Below are 19,970 nucleotides of genomic sequence, written 5' to 3'. Positions count from 1 at the left end.
AATTACATTGAAATCATTAAATAATTACAAATTCTGTAATTATTTTTCATAATATGGTCAAACGAGATTTCCCCTTGTTTTATTCACTGACAATTTGACGTGTATTACATATAATACAATTTTACGGTCCCTTTTATATAATTATAATTATTAATTTTGACCGTGACTTGACAAGTTACCAAAAATATGTTTTAAACATTAAGTAAGCAAGAGTGTGATATAAATTTCTTTAAATGTTTTAATTATGTAAATTTTTTTATTTCAAGATGCTTATTAAGGTTGAAAAATTGCTTTTAAGCTTAAAATATGACAATCGTTATCTTTTAACGTTTCAATTTAAATTAACTTTAAAATAATTTTTATGAGCTCTTTGTTAGCTTAATGGTATTGGGATAATATTAAATGGTTATAAAAAAACAATTTGAGAGTTACGGTTAACAATTTGACCTTGTTTGGCATATAATCGAGGCGACAACGAAATCCAATTATACAATTAAGAATATCGATATAAATTTAAAATTCTTAAAAACATTCCTGTGTGTACACGTGTGTTACATAACTCAAGATAATTTAGTTTTTTATGAATGGTATATTATGGAGTGGAGGTCCACTTATTATAAGTTTGTTCATTAAAATGTAGTTGAAGGGAATATAAAATACTGGATATTAAACATAACTCACTAGGTATTGCAAGCGTTTATTCGCATGGTAACACGAAGTATTTTAAAAGATCTGACAACACTAACGATCAATAATATTAAGCCGTTAAACAAATAAATTACATAAACGTGATTTTATTTTTGGTACTTTACAAAAAAACTTTGAAAAAAAGTATTGCGTAAGCATAATTTGACCCAAAAAAAAATAGAAAAGAGGAAGGCTTTAGATTCTTAAGATACCTTCAAAACGGAAATATTTTTAAAACGCCTTTTATTTTTCAATGTGTTCTCATTTTTTTCTTAATTTTTACTTAATTTTAATAGACACTATACAAGACTGATAATTTATTGAACCATATGAAACATTCGATATATTTATCTTTAGGCTTAAGAACAAATTTAGAATATTTTTGTATGATTTAATTCATTGTTTACTTAATATGAGGGCATGGATTTTGTGTGTCTTTAATTATCGTTCTATTCAAATATTTGTTTATCTTATTAGATTCAATTATTCAACTATTTTTTAAATTCCAACATGTTTGTGCTTCAAATTTGCAAATCATTCTACCGTTTAATCAAAGTACACATACAAGTTTACAATTGTTCTTCTAAAATAATGTGTAATATTAAATCATTCGTATATCTATAGATTTCTTATTAAAATGAGTTTCCATAGCATGGGCGCTACATAAAAATACCTGAAGTAAGTCTACCCGACTTTAGAAATTAGCTCTTAACCTGTCTATATTAGTCTATATTCGTTGAAGTCGCCGTTAACCCAACCCATTCCACTTCGAATAGATTTAATTTCGCTGCATTTGACGCTTGCGATCCTTTGACCTTTTCAACGAGTAATATAACGGAGATTTATTCGTTCCATTCAGTTGTTTTACGTAATGTTTTCCAGATTTTTTAAAGAATATGGCGTTGTACTCGTACTAACGAGGTGACGTTATGGTGGCATGGACCATTGTAGAATACGCAACTATATATGGCAGGTACTCCGTACCTCTTGGAGTTCGACAATGTCGCTTTTTCTATAAGATGATTCAAATCGTGCGGTATATAGATAGATAGATTATGAGATTCCCGCAAGTTTTTTTTATATGATCTGATGATGTATGTGACACATGCATCAAGACGTGCCTTATTATCCGCTTTTTATGAGGTAAAAGCTGTTGCTGTTTTAATTAGATTATATTTTCATAGTTTTTTTATGATATTAACGTTGACTAGTAACTTGATGTTGGTAACATTAACCTTGAGACCATCAAGGCGATTATATCTGAATTATCCGATTGTTAAATGACCTAAATCAAGCGTAAGCAATTCCATACTTTCACTATTTTGATAAATGAAAAGCTTCTGACTATTTATCGTTTACGGTATATGCACAAACATTACCCAGCCGTTTAAAATCTTACAATGTTATATTCTTTGAAAGAATATTTAAATGTCTAAATTGCAATAAGAGGTGTTTCTATAGTAAATTCTCGCGTGAGAGCAAATAGATGGCATTATTGAGACAGTATCATCTAAAAATGAATAGTATTCATTGTCAAAAAAATCAGAGATTTTCGTCCCAATTCTCTAACAAAATACACAAATCAAATAGAAGTTTATTCAGTGTATGAATACGAGTATCAGTGAGTCTCCAAACGATAGCTTTGTAAATAGATCCAGAAACACCAGAAACTTTTAGAAATAACATTTGTATCGCGATTGAAGAATATTTTTTTACTTTTTACCCTTAAACTTACGACAGTTTTATTTCTTCCAGACCAGCTTCTTTTTTCATGAAAATTAAATTATTACAATTTTATAAGTTACGCTTGTATTTGAACTATCCAGTTACGCAAATGAAATTCAGTGATTTTTCAGGTTGAATTTTATGTGTTTAGTCGTTATTAATAAAATCTCAATAATAGGTTTATTGAGATTTTATTAATAAAAAAAATAAACAAAGTAAATGAACTCGTTTAACTCTTCATTTACTTTTACATTTCTATCTTTTTCTGGTAACTTTGTCTGTTTTTTTCTTTCCACTGTGCTAAAAAGAGATAGAAGTTAGAGGGTAGTTAAGTTAAAACGAAAAAAAAAAAATTGGATAAATAGTCGCATCATCAAAGAATTGTGAAAACTTAATCGATATTTTAAACTTATTATATATAGTATATATAACCTAATAATAGTATATAATTTTAGTTTCATAAATTTTGATCTAAAATATTTTAACTCGCCCGATATTGTAAGAGAAGGTATCAGTAGGTAACTAACCTAGGTAGTCTATTGTTCCCAAACTAATATAATTTCTCTATATTCTCACCACTTATAATTGTGTGCCTTTCTTCTTGTTAAGGATATATTGAAACGAGGTGTATACTCAGGACATTTTATTTTAGTATAAATTTGTGTATACGGCCACCGAACCTTTCGTTGTCGTACATAACCAGTTACGTTACTTTTAATTTCTGAATACATGAAACCATTGTTCCAAAAGAATACAGGTTCCACGAAATAGCTCAAAGCTGAGTAAATGTTATCTTGGGTCAGTCGGCCTATATCCGACACTTGTACGTGACAACTCTTGAGTAGGAGCTGAAGTTTTTGTTATGAAAGTTAATACCAGGAGACAACCGGCACGTGCGGTTTTATTTACGTCAAACGATAGGAAAAACTATTGACAAATATTTGATATTTGTTTTTTGCAATCTTTTCATTGTTTAGTCATAGAAAATTATTTTATATGCATAGTTAAATTTAGTTTGCAAATTTTTGCACCCCAATAGATTCAACATGTAGGAAAAAAAATTGCCATGCGTACACATTATTTTTTACTATCATCATTTATTTAAAGTGAAGCTTCTTTATTGCAGAATTTCCATTTGGGAAACTTGAATCCATTACAATTAACCTTAAGACTTAAACCAACATTAAATTTCTGATTAATGATTAAAATACTTTTTATAGATAAACGATGCAATGTTCTTAATTTAAGCAATTGAAAAGTGGCCTAAAACGACTTTATTTTTACAAAAAATATATATTTTATTCGCATCGTTAAGGAATGGAAATCATCCCTACGAGTTATTTGACACGACGATCTCTAAAAAAAAGGTCAACGGAAATTTATTCGACAGGCGTAATTTGCAGGCAAACGCTTGGCTTAATTTTATTGAAAAAAATTTAGTTTAATAAAAAACGTGTTATAACGACGAAGTTGGAAGTCAAATATTTTATCAGATTTACTCCGCCAGTGCAGCGACCCAAAGTCCTCGCTGATCGTCCTGTTTCCTGACATAAAATATATATAATCATTAATACTTCTATCTGCTTTCCAAGTTATAATGCGCACAAATTTCACCTAGTACATTAGACCTATTCTCATACCGATCAAATGTACATACATGTACATACAATGTACAGTTTAATAATAATTAGTCAAGCTGATTTGAACAAGTGTCAAAACAACGTTACCCGAAATTTGTATATGTACAGTCAATGAATGAGCCTTGATTTGTAATCATAAGAAGTCTAAACTTTCTCGAGCTATAAATAGTGTAACTATCCCGACTTTGTTTTATGCAGATGTGAGGATTTACGCTTTTGGATTTGGTGCACCTAAGCAATGTGCACCGCTTTTTTACACAAAATATGATTTTTTTAAATATTATTAATAATATAAAGTGGAACGCATGTAAGTTTTGGAACGAAGTTCCTTATCGCGCGTTGTGAAAGGGGACTAGACGGAAAAAATTCTTACGACAAGTTGTCACGACACTTTTTTGCTATTTGCTATTGTAATACACCGGTTCTCGTCCGATCACCGAAGTTAAGCAACGTCGGGCGAGATCAGTACTTGGATGGGTGACCGCCTGGGAACACCTCGTGATGTTGGCTTTTTTTTTCGTCGTAAGATTGGTGTCGAGAAAATCTATCATACTGTTATGATACCAATTAACATATAAATTAATCGAAAGGAATTTCGTTCCATCCGGGTGTCCGATACTTACCTTCACACGCAAATATTGTCATTGGTTATTATTTTTATTCAAAATTAGGTGATCATTATGTTCTTGAACATAAATGGTTTTAGTTTTTGCTAAAGTTTTAATATTCATACAACATTGTTACCTGCTCTCAGTAATAACCACGTCTGTTCCGTTTTTTATTTATCAAAAAAGCTTTGACGTCTTTTATGAACAGAATTGGTATAAAAATATAACCACATTATGTAATACTTATTTTTTGTTACAGTTGTTGTACTCTGTGCCAATCCCAGTACTGTACGTGAAATAATGCTTGCTGCAGATGACCTCAATATGGTGTCTTCAGGAGAATACGTTTTTTTCAATATAGAACTATTTTCAAAGTGAGTTGGAAATGTACATTGTATACTACAGTTTAATGAATAATGTTTGTGATTACTGTTAAAAGATATGTCACACTATTCGTTTCTTACTTTACAATTACTGCCAGTTCTCAAAGCAAACATATGGAAAGAGAAGAACTGGTAAGAAACTCTACGCCACTCATGATTGCCCCAAGCAGTGAATAAAAAAAAGGGTGCGTGTACTTATGAACGCGCGTAAGAAGTTATACTTCTTTGGCATTATTAAAAATAGTTTTTGATTGCATGCAAATAATTAATTACAATTAAATAATCAAAGACTGGAAAAGGAGTCATTATAGTAAATAAAGTTCAGTTTACATTTGAAAAATTAAATAAATAAATATTTATTATTATTCTCTTACATTAAGTGTAACATAAATTATATTATTATTCGAATGTTGTTTTTAAATTATGTCCAATGCTGTAGCATCTTCCGTGGGCAACTTCATTCTGTTAATTTTTTGTCTCGGTGCGCGCGCATCGTAAAATTTCACTCTCATAAATTTTTCATAACGCGCCTAAAGAAGTATAACTTCAAAAATATCGACTGCAAATATAACTCACTGAAGAACTGATGGCTGATCTTACTTGCCTATAAAAATATGTGAAAAATGTATACTTAATAAGGGCTATAATATTTTAGCTTAGCCTCGGCCTCGTCAAAAGAGCCGTGGAAGGTTGAAGGTGATACTGACGAAAGAAATGAAAGAGCTCGACGGGCCTATAGTGCTGTTCTTACTGTCACCAGTCCAGTGCCTGAAAAGAAGGAATATCTGGAATTCTCTGATAAGGTGAGACTTGTTTAGTTATTAAATAGTACCGACTCAACTCGGTGTAGCACCGCTGCAATTTTTCTGAAAATAACTGTGATTGTCTGGAGTTAAACTCTTGACTCCAGACAATTAAGAATTAAGACACAGTAGTTAAGCACCAAAATTAAAAGCTATACATATTTTTATAAAACATACAAAAAAATATTAAAGGAATGCACATAAATAATTAGTTTATGTATTCAATAGAGTATTTGACAGCATGAAAAAAATAGTATTATTGAGAGTAATCTGTATAAAACTTTAATATATCAAAAGAACCCTTAAAAATATTGATTTTTATAGGTCAATCACGTCACATACAATTTTCACCTGTCTTATCCAAATACTGCCTCTGAGTAGGAGACTAGTTTTGATCGAAATATCATATATGGGTGGGTATTTGTGTAATTTAAGAAACATAATTAAGGTGTGAAAATGCTTTACGTTTCTTTACCTTTCTTCAGCACAAAATTAAAAATAATAATTTGTATAGATTCTAGTTATTCAATCTGAAATGGTTTTGTTATATCTTTACGGATAGCATAATTAACATATTATATTATATTGTATATAGAAAATAGGAACACCACAAATGTATTGTTGCGTAATAAACCTTGAAATTAAAATGTGGTCATTCATAAATCATTTTGCAAAAGGAAAAATCACGATTAATATAAAATATATTATAGTCGTTTAAATTATTTTATTTATTTCAATATTATCTTTCCCCACGTTCCGTTTTTAAATTGAAAGTAGTATCAGAAATTATCCATTACCATTTTTATATCGGGGCATAGTGCTCGGGTTTATTTTTTCGCGTTCATAGTTTATTTTACTGACCAAAATCATATAAAGAGATTTCATATAGATAGTAGTGATTTATTTAATAATTCGAATTATTGCGTGCTCAACCAAGAATATTTCAGGTCAAAGACCTAGCTGCTACGAAATACAATTATACGTTTGGCAAAGAAGAGATTGTGTCTACGTTCGTAGCAGCTTTCTACGATGCTGTACTCCTCTACGCGTTGGCGTTAAACGACACGCTACGACAAGCTAATGACCCCAGAGGGCAATTGGATGGCGCTGCTGTTATAAGGAACATGTGGAATAGAACTTTTCAAGGTCTGTAGTTTATTATCTATTCTCGGCGAGACGTTTGGTTTAGTGCTTTCCTGTGGAAAGCCTTTTATCTCTGTATTTGATATTCGTAGTTAAGTAATGAAATCTATACGTAGAGTTACTACTTTTAAAAATACTAATTAGGTAAATAATGAATTAAAAATTATAAATCCATTATGTAATAATTATATTATAAAGTAGATTTAATTGTCAGGAATTCATGATTAACAACAAAATGGTTTTAAAGTAATTAAGATCATAAAGGTCCCAAAAATCAGGAAACTGTGAGGTTTAATGAAGATAATTTATATTTATTGATTCAAAATTATAAATTATCTCCAATTATCTTTTAATTACTATAATATATCTTTCGTACGTTTTAGTTTAATGAAATTGGATTGTGAGTTGTGCAATTTCCAATAATTTTTCATTCACTGCAACTTACGTAATTATCACTTATTAAGTGGGTTGTAAATTAATTATAAGACTATTCGTGATTTCGTTCATGTTGTGTTTATATTAAATGTAAATTCGTATACATTCATTTAGTTTTTTTTGGTAAAATTCTTGGTAATATATATTGAAGTTTATATCTAATTTAAAGCCTTATTCTTAGATTGTTTCGTTCCTCTCTTACTTTAAAGTGTAGTTTCCTATAAAAATAGCCTCGCCGTAATTTATCTAAGATCATTTTTGATGCTGAATAGGGCTATAGTGATTATTTTTTATTATAGTTTTGTGTAACATACAAATAGAATTGTAATAGAAGAGACCACAACATATAGAAATATACAGCACGAATACTAGACTATCTATTGAATCAATTGATGTTTTATACCTTTTCTATTTTTTGTTTCAAGGCATCACAGGCGAGGTGATAATAAACGAGAACGGAGATCGCGTGGCCTCATATTCTTTGCTGGATATGAACCCCAATACTAGTAAATTTGAGGTAAGTTATAATATATAATCAAATAAGTCCACACAGTATTTTAGCTAGCTAGAGAGCTTTTTAAATGTTATATAAATAATATATATATTATTTATGTATTGTTTATGTGTCCGCTCGTTGCCTTATAATTTTGTAACATGTTTTTTTTTGGTAGTTTTGTTATGTGAATAAGGTAATAAAGCATAAATAAATAAATATATAATTCATTTTCTAATACGTACTCATAGACGTATGCATGCTCTAATCTAATAGAGCGTACCATACCGTTATGGTCCAAGATCCCAGGGCCGCCAGACGTCACGTATTTTCTGACGGATGAAATGTGGACGATTGGGTAGTGTTAGTATGTACTATGATCGTATGCCTACCTGCTAGCTTGGTCAAACGGTCAATTTCCAGGTATCAGGTAATCAAGGTACACAAAAACATTACTTACTTCACGTAAATTCTCATGGCTGATTTTTATATATGTTTTCGAGTGTATAGTTAAAAATAAATTGTCAATACTCCCAGACACTTTCCGTCGGCCATATTGCTTAACAGACGCTTTAAGGGTCTCAAAATAATTAGTCAACTTCACGTAAATTCTGACGCTCCATTTTTATATATGTTCATCCGACAACTATTTTAAAAGCTTTGACAAGAAGACAGACCGATCCAAGGGGCCAATCATCCCCTAAACTAAATTTTAATATCTATATGAGTGGGAGAGCATTATCTACGCGCATGAGACTGAGTGAGACCGACTGCGCTGTTAAAGCCATGAAAATTACTTGAAAAATTATTATTATTCAAAAAGGGCAAGCAAAAGCCGTTTAATATTTTGAAGAAAAATGAAGAGTACCAACAAGCATTTCACCGTTTTGGTACGTTGGATTTTGTTGGTGATGTAGATGAAGAAGAACGTGAATTCAACATAATACAAAAATTTATCTGTGATGTTTACAACGTTCCTGGAATAATTGATGTAGATGCTGCCAGACTACAGTTGTTTATCATTTACATACATGGTATCTGATATAAATGAAGAATTCAATCGAAAGAATTTAAAAAACTTCGATGCCAGTAACTTACCACCTTGTAAAAGTGAGCTTTGGAACAATGCAAGTATGAAGATGATAAATATTTTCAACCCCGAAAACAATGGCTGGACACTACAAGATGGTAAATATGATTTTCATTGGTTCGATGGAGATCAATTACCGGGTTTTGTCAGTGAGTCGCTGGAAGAACAATCAGGTAAATTATTTTCGGTTCTCATATTATTTGTATCTTTTTAGTTTTTTCAGACCTTCATTGTTTAACTTGTTTTTTACAGAGGAAGAAAATAAGGATAATGCTGATGATGACGATCACGATTTAGATATTCAATTTCAAGATTGATATTTGATGATGATGATAATGAAGATTAAAAGCCACTGTTAAGAAATATTGAAGAATTAATATTTTGCCACTTTGTTTCCAAATTTCCAATAAATAATTAATTAAAAAAAATGCTGCTATTTAAATATAAGTGGTATTTTTAAAAAATATTTTTTAGTTCTAATTAATAAATTGAAAAAAAAAAAATGTCGGCTAACTTTAGTATTATTTCTTATGTGTCAATTTTTTTCTTATTTTTGTTGCTATAATTTACTTGTCAACAAAAGTTCTAAAAATTATAAAATATCTGTTCAAGTAATTTTCATGGTTTTAACAGCGCAGTCGGTCTCACTCAGTCTCATGCGCGTAGATAATGCTCTGCCACTCATATAGATATTAAAATTTAGTTTAGGGGATGATTGGCCCCTTGGATCGGTCTGTCTTCTTGTCAAAGCTTTTAAAATAGTTGTCGGATGAACATATATAAAAATGGAGCGTCAGAATTTACGTGAAGTTGACTAATTATTTTGAGACCCTTAAAGCGTCTGTTAAGCAATATGGCCGACGGAAAGTGTCTGAGAGTATTGACAATTTATTTTTAACTATACACTCGAAAACATATATAAAATCAGCCATGAGAATTTACGTGAAGTAAGTAATGTTTTTGTGTACCTTGATTACCTGATACCTGGAAATTGGCCGTTTGACCAAGCTAGCAGGTAGGCATACGATCATAGTACATACTAACACTACCCAATCGTCCACATTTCATCCGTCAGAAAATACGTGACGTCTGGCGGCCCTGGGATCTTGCTCTATTATAGCGGGAACACATTTGCGAGCCTTCTGGCGGTGGTCGGCACTTAATTTTAAGTGGCCCGTCTCCTTGTATGCTCTTGTCCCATAAAAGAACTATTAGTCTGACATAACGACTAAATATAATTGTATTTGGGTCCTTTTTATATTTACTTTATTTTTATATTTTACTTTTATAAGTTACTAGCTGACCCGGCAAACGTCGTTTTGCCATGTTTATCATTTATAATAAAAAATAGGGGTTGATCGTAGAGGAGTGAAAATTAGGGGTTATGGGGTAATGCTGTATCATAAAAAAAAAACTAAACATTAAAAAAAATAACTTAGGGGTGGACTACCCTTAACATTTAGGGGGATGAAAAATAGATGTTATCCGATTCTCAGACATACCCAATATACACACAAAATTTCATGAGAATCGATGAAGCCCTTTCGGAGGAGTTTAACTACAAACACCGCGACACGAGAATTTTATATATTAGATGTCGCAGGAACCAGTTAGTATTACAAACAAAACAATGAAAACCTTTTTAAACTTTGTAAGGGAAAACAAACAAAATTGGGGCATGGTTTTGCATACCCTATCTAAGTAGAATGTAGCCTCCACATCTCAAACAAAATTTCGCGCAAAGTGCTTAAAATTAAATTAAAGCTTACAAATCCTTTTGTAAACTTTTTCATTTTACGTTCCATAAATAAAGTTAGTTAAAATAGTAAACAACTTATTATTATCTATTTCACCCTACTATTAGAAATCAATTTCATTAAATAAATATAATATGAGTGATTTAACCTTTTCCCCTTTACCCTCATATTTATTCAATATTTGTTCCTCAACTTTTGTGCCTATCAATCAAATGTGCCCATTTCCAAACTTACCCTCGCTTTGTTCGCACAGTAGTGTAAGTCAAGATAAGTAAGTTATATAATATAACTAGCTGACCGGGTAAACGTCGTTTTGCCATGTATATCATTTATAATAAAAAAATAGGGGTTAACCGTAGAGGGGTGAAAGTTAGGGGTTGTATGTATTTTTTAATGCTGTATCATACAAAAATAAAAACAGAAAAAAATATCTAAAAATAAAAAAAAATATATTTAGGGGTGGACTACCCTTAACATTTAGGGGGATGAAAAATAGATGTCCGATTCTCAAACCTACCCAATATGCACACAAAATTTCATGAGAATCGGTCGAGCCGTTTCGGAGGAGTATAACCACAAACACCGCGACTTAAAAAATTCTAATACGAATCATCATCTAAAATTCATCATGCATACAGTAAACAAGAATTTTTTTATATCTTACCTAGATTTTTTATACAAACAAACCTTTCTAGTGAGTTATTGTCTATTGCAAATAACGCCATTGCTGTGTTGACCTAGTGGCTTCAGCGTGCGACTCTCATACCTGAGGTCGTACGTTCGATCCCCAGCCGACCAATGGACTTTCTTTCTATGTGCGTTTAACATTTGCTCGAACGGTGAAGGAAAACATCATGAGGAAATCGATATGTCTTAGACCCAAAAAGTCGACGGCGTGTGTCAGGCACTGGAGGCTGATCACCTACTTGCCTATTAGATTTAAAAATGATCATGAAACAGATTCAGAAATCTGAGGCCAAGACCTAAAGAGGTTGTAGCGCCACTGATTTTTTTATTTAACGTCATTAAAGTCCGTTAGCTAAAATATTTAAGCGTATATATGGCAGGAAGCGTCTATTTGTAAAGATTCACCAAGTCTGCTATTATATCGAAATTTAATTAGGCTCGCCCTAAAATAGCAACTTGAGTTTACTTGACTGGGTTCTACTCAAATAAACAAAATTTATAAACAAGTAAGACCAGTGGAGCAGATATTGTTTTTAAGTTTCTCAAAGTACCGGGCTTGTGAGTAATCATTGAATTGAATTTTCTTTAATGAAACCTAACTATATTTTGAAATAATATCAACCTTTAGCGTTAACATGACGTGGTAACCAAATGCTGGCAGTCAATGAAAATTAATAGGTACATAACGTATAAAATCATAACGCTACAACATCTTTAGGTCTGGGCCTCAGACTTCTGAATCTGTTTCATGATCATTTTTAAATCTAATAGGCAAGTAGGTGATCAGCCTCCAGTGTCTGACACACGCCGTCGACTTTTTGGGTCTAAGACATATCGGTTTCCTCACGATGTTTTCCTTCAGCGTTTGAGCGAATGTTAAACACATAGAAAGAAAGTCCATTGATGCACAGCCGGAGATCGAACCTACGACCTCAGGGATGACAGTCGCACGCTGAAGCCACTAGGCCAACACTGCTCATATCAAATAATATAGGAAGAAAACATTGAATTAGATAAAGTACAAAAGGTCTATTCCATGTAATATGAATGTTTGCCAAAACAGCGATATCTAATCAGTATAGTGTATTACAGCTTCATTATATTTATATTTTGTATGTGTAATTCTAATTGAGCCATTAATAATATCATACTTCAGTAAAACACCTGGGTTATAATAAAATGTGATAGTGAATGTATTATATATTCATGGAACGATATCACTATGCAATACCATTTCCTGATATTAAAATGTTCATGTGCGGATTTTTACTATGTCACTATCTTTTATATCCAGCATCTACGATATCTTTTATAACCATACGGATTTCATAATTCGAATAGAGAACATCTCGTATAGATGTGGCTACTATTATATTTTGAATGGAGAGGAAAATGACTAAAGTGTCATGTAAACGATCAAATTTGCTTGACAAATTTGTTTGTCAAACTTCACGTTTTCATCAAACAATAGCTTAGACGATCAAACCAAATATCAAACAAATTTGTTAAATTTCTAGTAGATTCTGGTTTCTCCTTTCATGACGTGACGTCGCCGTGCCGAGCGCTTACAATGAGTAATTCAGATGACATATTTTGGCATTGACTCTAGCACTGTGTATCAATACAAAAAAAGAAGACGATGGAAACGAGAATGGTTGAAATTAAGAGATAAATTCTCTTGTTCTTGTCCATATAATCTTTTGATTTTATTTTCCATAACATCGGCATATCACGATAAACAGATATGAAATGCAACGTAAATTCTTTGTTCGTAATATAGCCACTCATATCGTCACTGAGCATAGCTTCATCCTCCATGATGGCAATACAACGAATGAGATCTTGTTTGACAAACACCGCCGTACACGTTCAAACCTGTTTGTCAAACTCGACATCAATCCAGATTTTCATCAAACACGACAAACACGTAGATTGTTTGACAAACGCCTCAAACACAGCAGTACACTATCAAATAATTTGACAAACACGTAAAATTTGACAAACAATTTGATCGTTTACAGGGCACTTAAGTCAACATCGTTTAAAATAAATTACAAATGTATGACAACTATGCACAGTAGCGGGCACAGACTTATTACACCTGGTTCTATTAAGGTGTTTCTTGTAAATATGAGAGCACGTCAGTGCCCCCGAAAAGTCAAACAAAAAGCGGCTCGGCACGTAGCATTCTTTTCTCGAAACAGTTCAGGCCATTTTAGACCCACCTATAATAACTTTGTTGTAGATAAAGCTAGAAGTCTAATTCCGCTAATAATCGGTCTATTGATTCGGTGGCTTAAAGACAACTGAATAAATTAACCGACTTGATATTACATGGATCTCACAAGTTTTACGGTAGAATAACTGAGTTGTTACACTTTTTTATTTACCAGTTATGTTTTTGATGGCAGTAATGTTATTAATTTGCTCCCCGCACATCCTTCCAAGTGCATATGTATATTGTCACTCACGGCACGTCTTTGAGGTGGCGCGGTTATGCGCACATTCTACACACGTAAAGCAGATATACTTGTACCGGAAATGAGACAAGTATGGAAAGACAACTGGCATCTATATTTATATATGTTTTTTAGTTTGTCATATTGTTTAGATCTTTTGAAGTTATACTTCTTTAGGCGCGTTATGAAAAATTTATGAGAGTGAAATTTTACGATGCGCGCGCACCGTGACATATAATTAACAGAATGAAGTTGCCCACGGAAGATGCTACGGCATTGGACATAATTTAAAAACAACATTCGAATATATAATAGAATTTATGTTACACTTAATGTAAGAGAATTATAATAAATATTTATTTATTTCATTTTTCAAATGTAAACTGAACTTTATTGACTATAATGACTCCTTTTCCTGTCTTTGATTATTTAATTGTAATTAATTATTTGCATGCAATCAAAAATGGAGAGAAGATAAATATATTTTTCTTACCGCGATTAAGATATTCTGAATCTTATTTAGATTGACAATTTTGTGCTACTCTCACAGAAAACGATTTATTATATTTATTAATAATCGATTACTATTGGGATAGGCCGCCACAATAAGTAGCATCCCTTATTACTTAATAAATCCTATTATGCTGTATAAATCAGAACCAGGAAAAGACCATTAGCGCTGGAATTGATCAAGAAATAACGAGGTCTCAATTTCCTCTGGTTCAGGCAGTAATATACATTTAGGACTAGCTCGATAAATGATTCAATTTATAGAAATATTACTCAAATCAAGATTCTTTTGTGCAGCGAATGGACCAATATTTATTAGTTTTTGCGTTTGTATGCGAGGTATTGTGAGCCCCCTGACCATTGGTAGCAGTGACAACTTATTTCTAAGTTCTGATTGGCCACCTGTTCTTTTAAACATTTTTATTTACTGTATATATATGATAAACTTTTAAAATATATCATTAACATTCTTACTATACAAGAACTTTCTCTAATCCCTTAATATAAATAAAAAGGAATTTCTGATTTAATACTGCAATATACAGTCATCACACTTTAAAAAATTATAGGACTTTGAACCATCAATATCATGTTATACTTTTATTGATTGATTATTCTATAAATAATTTTATACAAAATGTCTATTTTGTTGTGTTGCTCAGTGAACATTTAATTAAAGCAAATTTTATATTCGTACGTAGGATTATTTCAATTTATATGCATAATGCCATTGAAATTTCCAGGTCGTAGCAACATACATAGCGGCAAACGCATCACTAAGGTTTGTGGAAAACCGCCCAATCCATTGGGCGGGCGGACGGAATACGCCACCACCTGATACACCGATATGTGGCTTTGATGGATCTCTATGTCCTGATACTTGTAAGTTATCGTGTTTTATTTAGACTAAATTTTTTTGCGATATGTTATTCAGAATTAATTATTTTATTTACTCGATAATTTAACATTTATTCTCTTACATCTTAAGATTCGTTCGAACTTGAAGTAGGTATTCGTATTGAGATTTTATAAGAAATTTTAATACAAAACTTCGCTGCTACATAGTTTTTCTCTTTTTGGAACGAAGTTCCTTATCGCGCGTTGTGAAAGGGGGCTAGAGGGAAAAAATTCTTACGAAAAGTTGTCACGACACTTTTTTGCTATTTGCTATTGTAATACACCTGTTCTCGTCCGATCACCGAAGTTAAGCAACGTCGGGCGAGGTCAGTACTTGGATGGGTGACCGCCTGGGAACACCTCGCGATGTTGGCTTTTTTTTATCGTCGTAAGATTGGTGTCAAGAAAATCTATCATACTGTTATGATACCAATTAACATATAAATTAATCGAAAGGAATTTCGTTCCATCCGGGTGTCCCTTGACACCTCTAAAGTTTTTTATCACAGTATAATTAAATTTATTTAGTTAAGAAGAGGTTTATTTATTTAATAATGAAGGGAAACTGCTTTACAGAAAACATTTTATATTTGAAGTATTGCAGTCAAATTACAATAACCTCTGATTTATTTTCATAATTAAGGAATTGAATTTTAATAGAAATTTGCATGTCTGGAAAACAACTTGCTACTCAAGGCTATAACTAAAGTACAGTTGGGAATAAAAACAATGTTGTATTATATATTTTTTTTCTTTTTTCTCATGGACAATTCACACCAATTGACCTAGTCCCATGCTAAGCTGGTGAAGCTTGTGTTATTGGTACTAGGCAACGGATATACATAGATAGATAGATATATAAATACATATTTAAACACCCAAGACCTAAGCAGAACACCAAATGCTCATCACATCGATGTTTGTCTCAGCCGGGGATCGAACCCGAGACACATGGATTCGCAGTCAGGGGTACTAACCACTAGACCAATGAGTCGTTATAACTAAAGTACGGTTGGGAATAAAAACAATGTTGTATTATATACAGAGAAATTTTATTCATCATTTACAAGAAACAATTAAAAATCTCTCAAAGGCACATTTCATTAAATGAAAAACGTGCTTCATCTCCAATGGACGAGATTACTGACATTTAACATTTTTTTAAAAGGATGTTTCAAAGATACAATTGATTCTAAAATGCAAGAAAAAATGGTATACTTATAATTAAGTTTTCTATTGTTTAGCCTTGTATTACTGAGAGTTAAGTGTTTATTTTATTTATGTACGAGGGTTGTGAGCAGCCCTGTGATTCTGTAACTCACTTCACGAACTCACACAGCGGTTTTCGCATCGGCGGTCGCTCTCAAATCAGTCGTGAAGCAGCCATTTTATGATTTGGCATTCTGAAAAGGTGGGAGCTTGTACTTTATTGTTTATCAGAATGCCAAATCATAAAATGACTGCTTCACGACTGATTTGAGAGAGACCGCCGATGCGAAAACCGCTGTGTGAGTTCGTGAAGTGAGTTACAGAATCGCAGGGCTGAGCAGTGTTGGCCTAGTGGCGTCAGCGTGCGACTCTCATACCTGAGGTCGTAGGTTCGATTCCCAGCTGTGCACCAATGGACTTTCTTTCTATGTGCGCATTTAACATTTGCTCGAACGGTGAAGGAAAACATCGTGAGGAAACCTGCTTGTCTTAGACCCAAAAAGTCGACGACGTGTGTCAGGCACTGAAGGCTGATCACCTACTTGCCTATTAGATTTAATGATCATGAAACAGATTCAAAAATCTGAGGCTAAGACCTAAAGAGGTTGTAGCGCCACTGATTTATTATTTATTTTACGAGGGTTGTGAAGGATTTGTGCGGCTCGAAATGATCGTTGGACGAAGGGCCTTATGCTTGAATATACATACAAAATATAATTAATAAGGCACTAACTCTTGGTGAGCTCCAGAAACTCTTGGGTCTAATTGAAAACATATGGTGTTGAGTGGTCCATTAAGGCTATAAAAATAGCACCAGACGACCGAATCATCGCAATCAATCTATCATCGAATCATTAAATACTTTTGTTACAGCGTTACCAGTCTACGCAATCCTCAGTATAGTTCTGAGTTCCGTAGTAGTCATCTTGGCAATTCTATCTGTATTTATTTATAGGTAAGTTTACAACAGCTGTTTATTATTAATTATGCATAGATAAATACAAATTGTAGAATTAATGGTTACTATGACATCTTGCATATTGGTTGTACAATCTGTAACATTTTCCTGGAAATATTATGGTATAATAATACATAAATTATTAGTAATACGTTGAAAACATAGTAATTCTATTAAATTACTCACTAGAAATAAGTTTGTCTATCTCTATCTCACCACACTAACTGGATATTGGCTAATGTAAATAAAATTTAGATATTTGAATGTCACGGACTACTTGATGTATTTGTGTGTTATTATTTCGTACATTTCTCGAAGTGGCTGGAGGATAATCATTTTGTCAGTTCAATTATACTAGTTGGACTAAGTACTGATAACGTTTCTTTGGTTTTATAAATAGCTATTTGCATATTTGAAGCTAAATATTACACATGAAATATGATTTGCATTTGCTGATATAATCGCGGCCAAAAGCTAAAAGATATCTCTGTAATAATAACTTTATTATTTTCTTTTGTGTGATGTTTTTCAGTATATAATTACAAGACATTTCACATACATACAAATATCTTTTATATTCACTGATTTCACAGTCTGAAGTTCACGTCAAACACATTAGGTTTTTATTTCGAACAGAATTACCCACGTTAACCTCAATATATAGGTTTATTGGAATCCATATATAGTAAATGAAAAAGTGATCCAAGGATTCTTTTGATATGGAAATACAGTTTCCTCGTTACGATGCTATGTGAGACGCACACCTGTGTCTGTCATCGGAGATTTGAATGATTGACAGCTCATTTCTTATTATTTGGTTCGCAAGACTTATATGGCAATAACCTTCGACTAAATTTTTTAGTAAGCATTAGAATATAATTTTTTGCTAAGGTAATATAAGTTCTGAGTGACGTTCTCATCATAGAAAAAGTTAGTTATCTTAAGATAAGAATATCTAGATAGCTGTTATGTATTGTTATAATATGTAAGTTGGAATGAAAAATCAAACAAATACTATCGAATCGAAATAATTCAAACCATTATTTGAGGCTTGATAGAGGGTTTTTGAAGATAAATGAGAATTAATAATAATCAGTAGGTTTTAAACCATACTTTTTATCATTATCTTTGAGCAATTTTTATAAGTAAAGCTTTATTTGTATGGAAATCATTCCGTAAATCCTATGACGTTCTTATCTAGATAGCTGTTATGTATTGTTATAATATGTAAATTGGAATGACAAATCAAACAAATACTATCGAATCGAAATAATTCAAATAATTATTTGAGGCTTGATAGAGGGGTTTTGAAGATAAATGAGAATTAATAATTATCCGTAGGTTTTAAATCATATTTATACTTTTTATCAGTATCTTTGAGCATTTTTTATAAGTAAAGCTTTATTTGTTTGGAAATCATTCCGTAAAACGGTAAAAGGCCATGAAAAGGCGTTCTTTCCTGACATTTTTCTTGTACAATAAAATTCTTTTATAGACAACTTACGTCCTGTTAAGGGTCTCAAGAGATATTTGTGTAAGTTCAAGTTTTATGAATACGTCTTCGCTATAACATAATGTGTTTTAATATAATATCAATAGCTGAAAACGGGATAACGTCCCGTTTTTATTAACAGCCTCGTTGGTCTTAGGTTTAAAGCACATGGCTCCGAGGTTAGGTTATAGGTGTGATCCAGACCTAACCATGATAAGATTTAATTCACAAACTAGGATTATGATGTTAGTTACGAAAAAACATGTATAACAAACTAGATAATAAAAGGCTGTAAATATAATCGAAAGCTAGTTGCATATACTTGTTAGAAAGATATAAACCCTATAAAGTTTCCAAAAGACAAGTTATTGGGTAGCTTATGTATTTCAATATACAGCTTAAGATAAAAAAGGGTGAGAATTATTGTTTTTCGGATAAATTGGCGTTCAGCTCAGCCCGTGCTGCGATAAATCATTCCTAAACTAGGGTCCCGAGTAACGGGCTCGTAGAATATATATCATGACATTATTACTTACCCGTTCAGAGAAAATAGCCGGTGAAATTAGTTTTTTTACGCCAGGGATAATCAACTATCTGAAGCGTATATAATGTTCCTAATGATAAAAAATATAGCAGCGCTCGGCCTCTAGACCAGTGCAGATAGCCTTCAAAATAAATAAAAAGTGAAAAAAATTACAGTAGGATGAAACCCATTAGAAAGGCAGGGGAATATGATCAAAATGAAAGGAAAAATAAATTACGGTCGATCTGAGGTCGGGAAGGGGAGGGGGGGGTAGTTTTAAGGGTAAAAAACGGTTTATCTCGATTTCCGGCAAAACTACAAGTCCTATCGAAGAAAGTTAAATGGCAAAGTTGGAGGTAATAAAAAGATCTAAAACTTTTGTATTTACACATTTTTCACATAACCTCAAAATTTATGTGAAAAATTCAAAAAACCAAATTTTTGGTTTTTTATTTTTATCTTTAACAAAAA

General features: G+C 32.2%; 1 protein-coding gene across 3 annotated transcripts in view; it reads left to right on the top strand.

The window, feature by feature from the left end:
- Positions 1-19,970, top strand: part of LOC125053603 (atrial natriuretic peptide receptor 1-like) — a 140,454-nt gene that overhangs the window by 99,252 nt on the left and 21,232 nt on the right. For all 3 annotated transcript variants that reach the window (XM_047655027.1, XM_047655028.1, XM_047655026.1), the window contains 6 exons: positions 4,920-5,034; positions 5,699-5,846; positions 6,794-6,992; positions 7,850-7,941; positions 15,164-15,302; positions 17,400-17,481. In XM_047655027.1, the coding sequence (XP_047510983.1) occupies positions 4,920-5,034; positions 5,699-5,846; positions 6,794-6,992; positions 7,850-7,941; positions 15,164-15,302; positions 17,400-17,481 (775 nt within the window). The remainder of the gene's footprint in view (positions 1-4,919; positions 5,035-5,698; positions 5,847-6,793; positions 6,993-7,849; positions 7,942-15,163; positions 15,303-17,399; positions 17,482-19,970) is intronic.

The sequence above is a fragment of the Pieris napi genome, chromosome 11, assembly GCF_905475465.1.
Source record: "Pieris napi chromosome 11, ilPieNapi1.2, whole genome shotgun sequence".
NCBI lineage: Eukaryota > Metazoa > Arthropoda > Insecta > Lepidoptera > Pieridae > Pieris > Pieris napi.
This window is presented reverse-complemented; position numbering and strand designations above follow the sequence as displayed.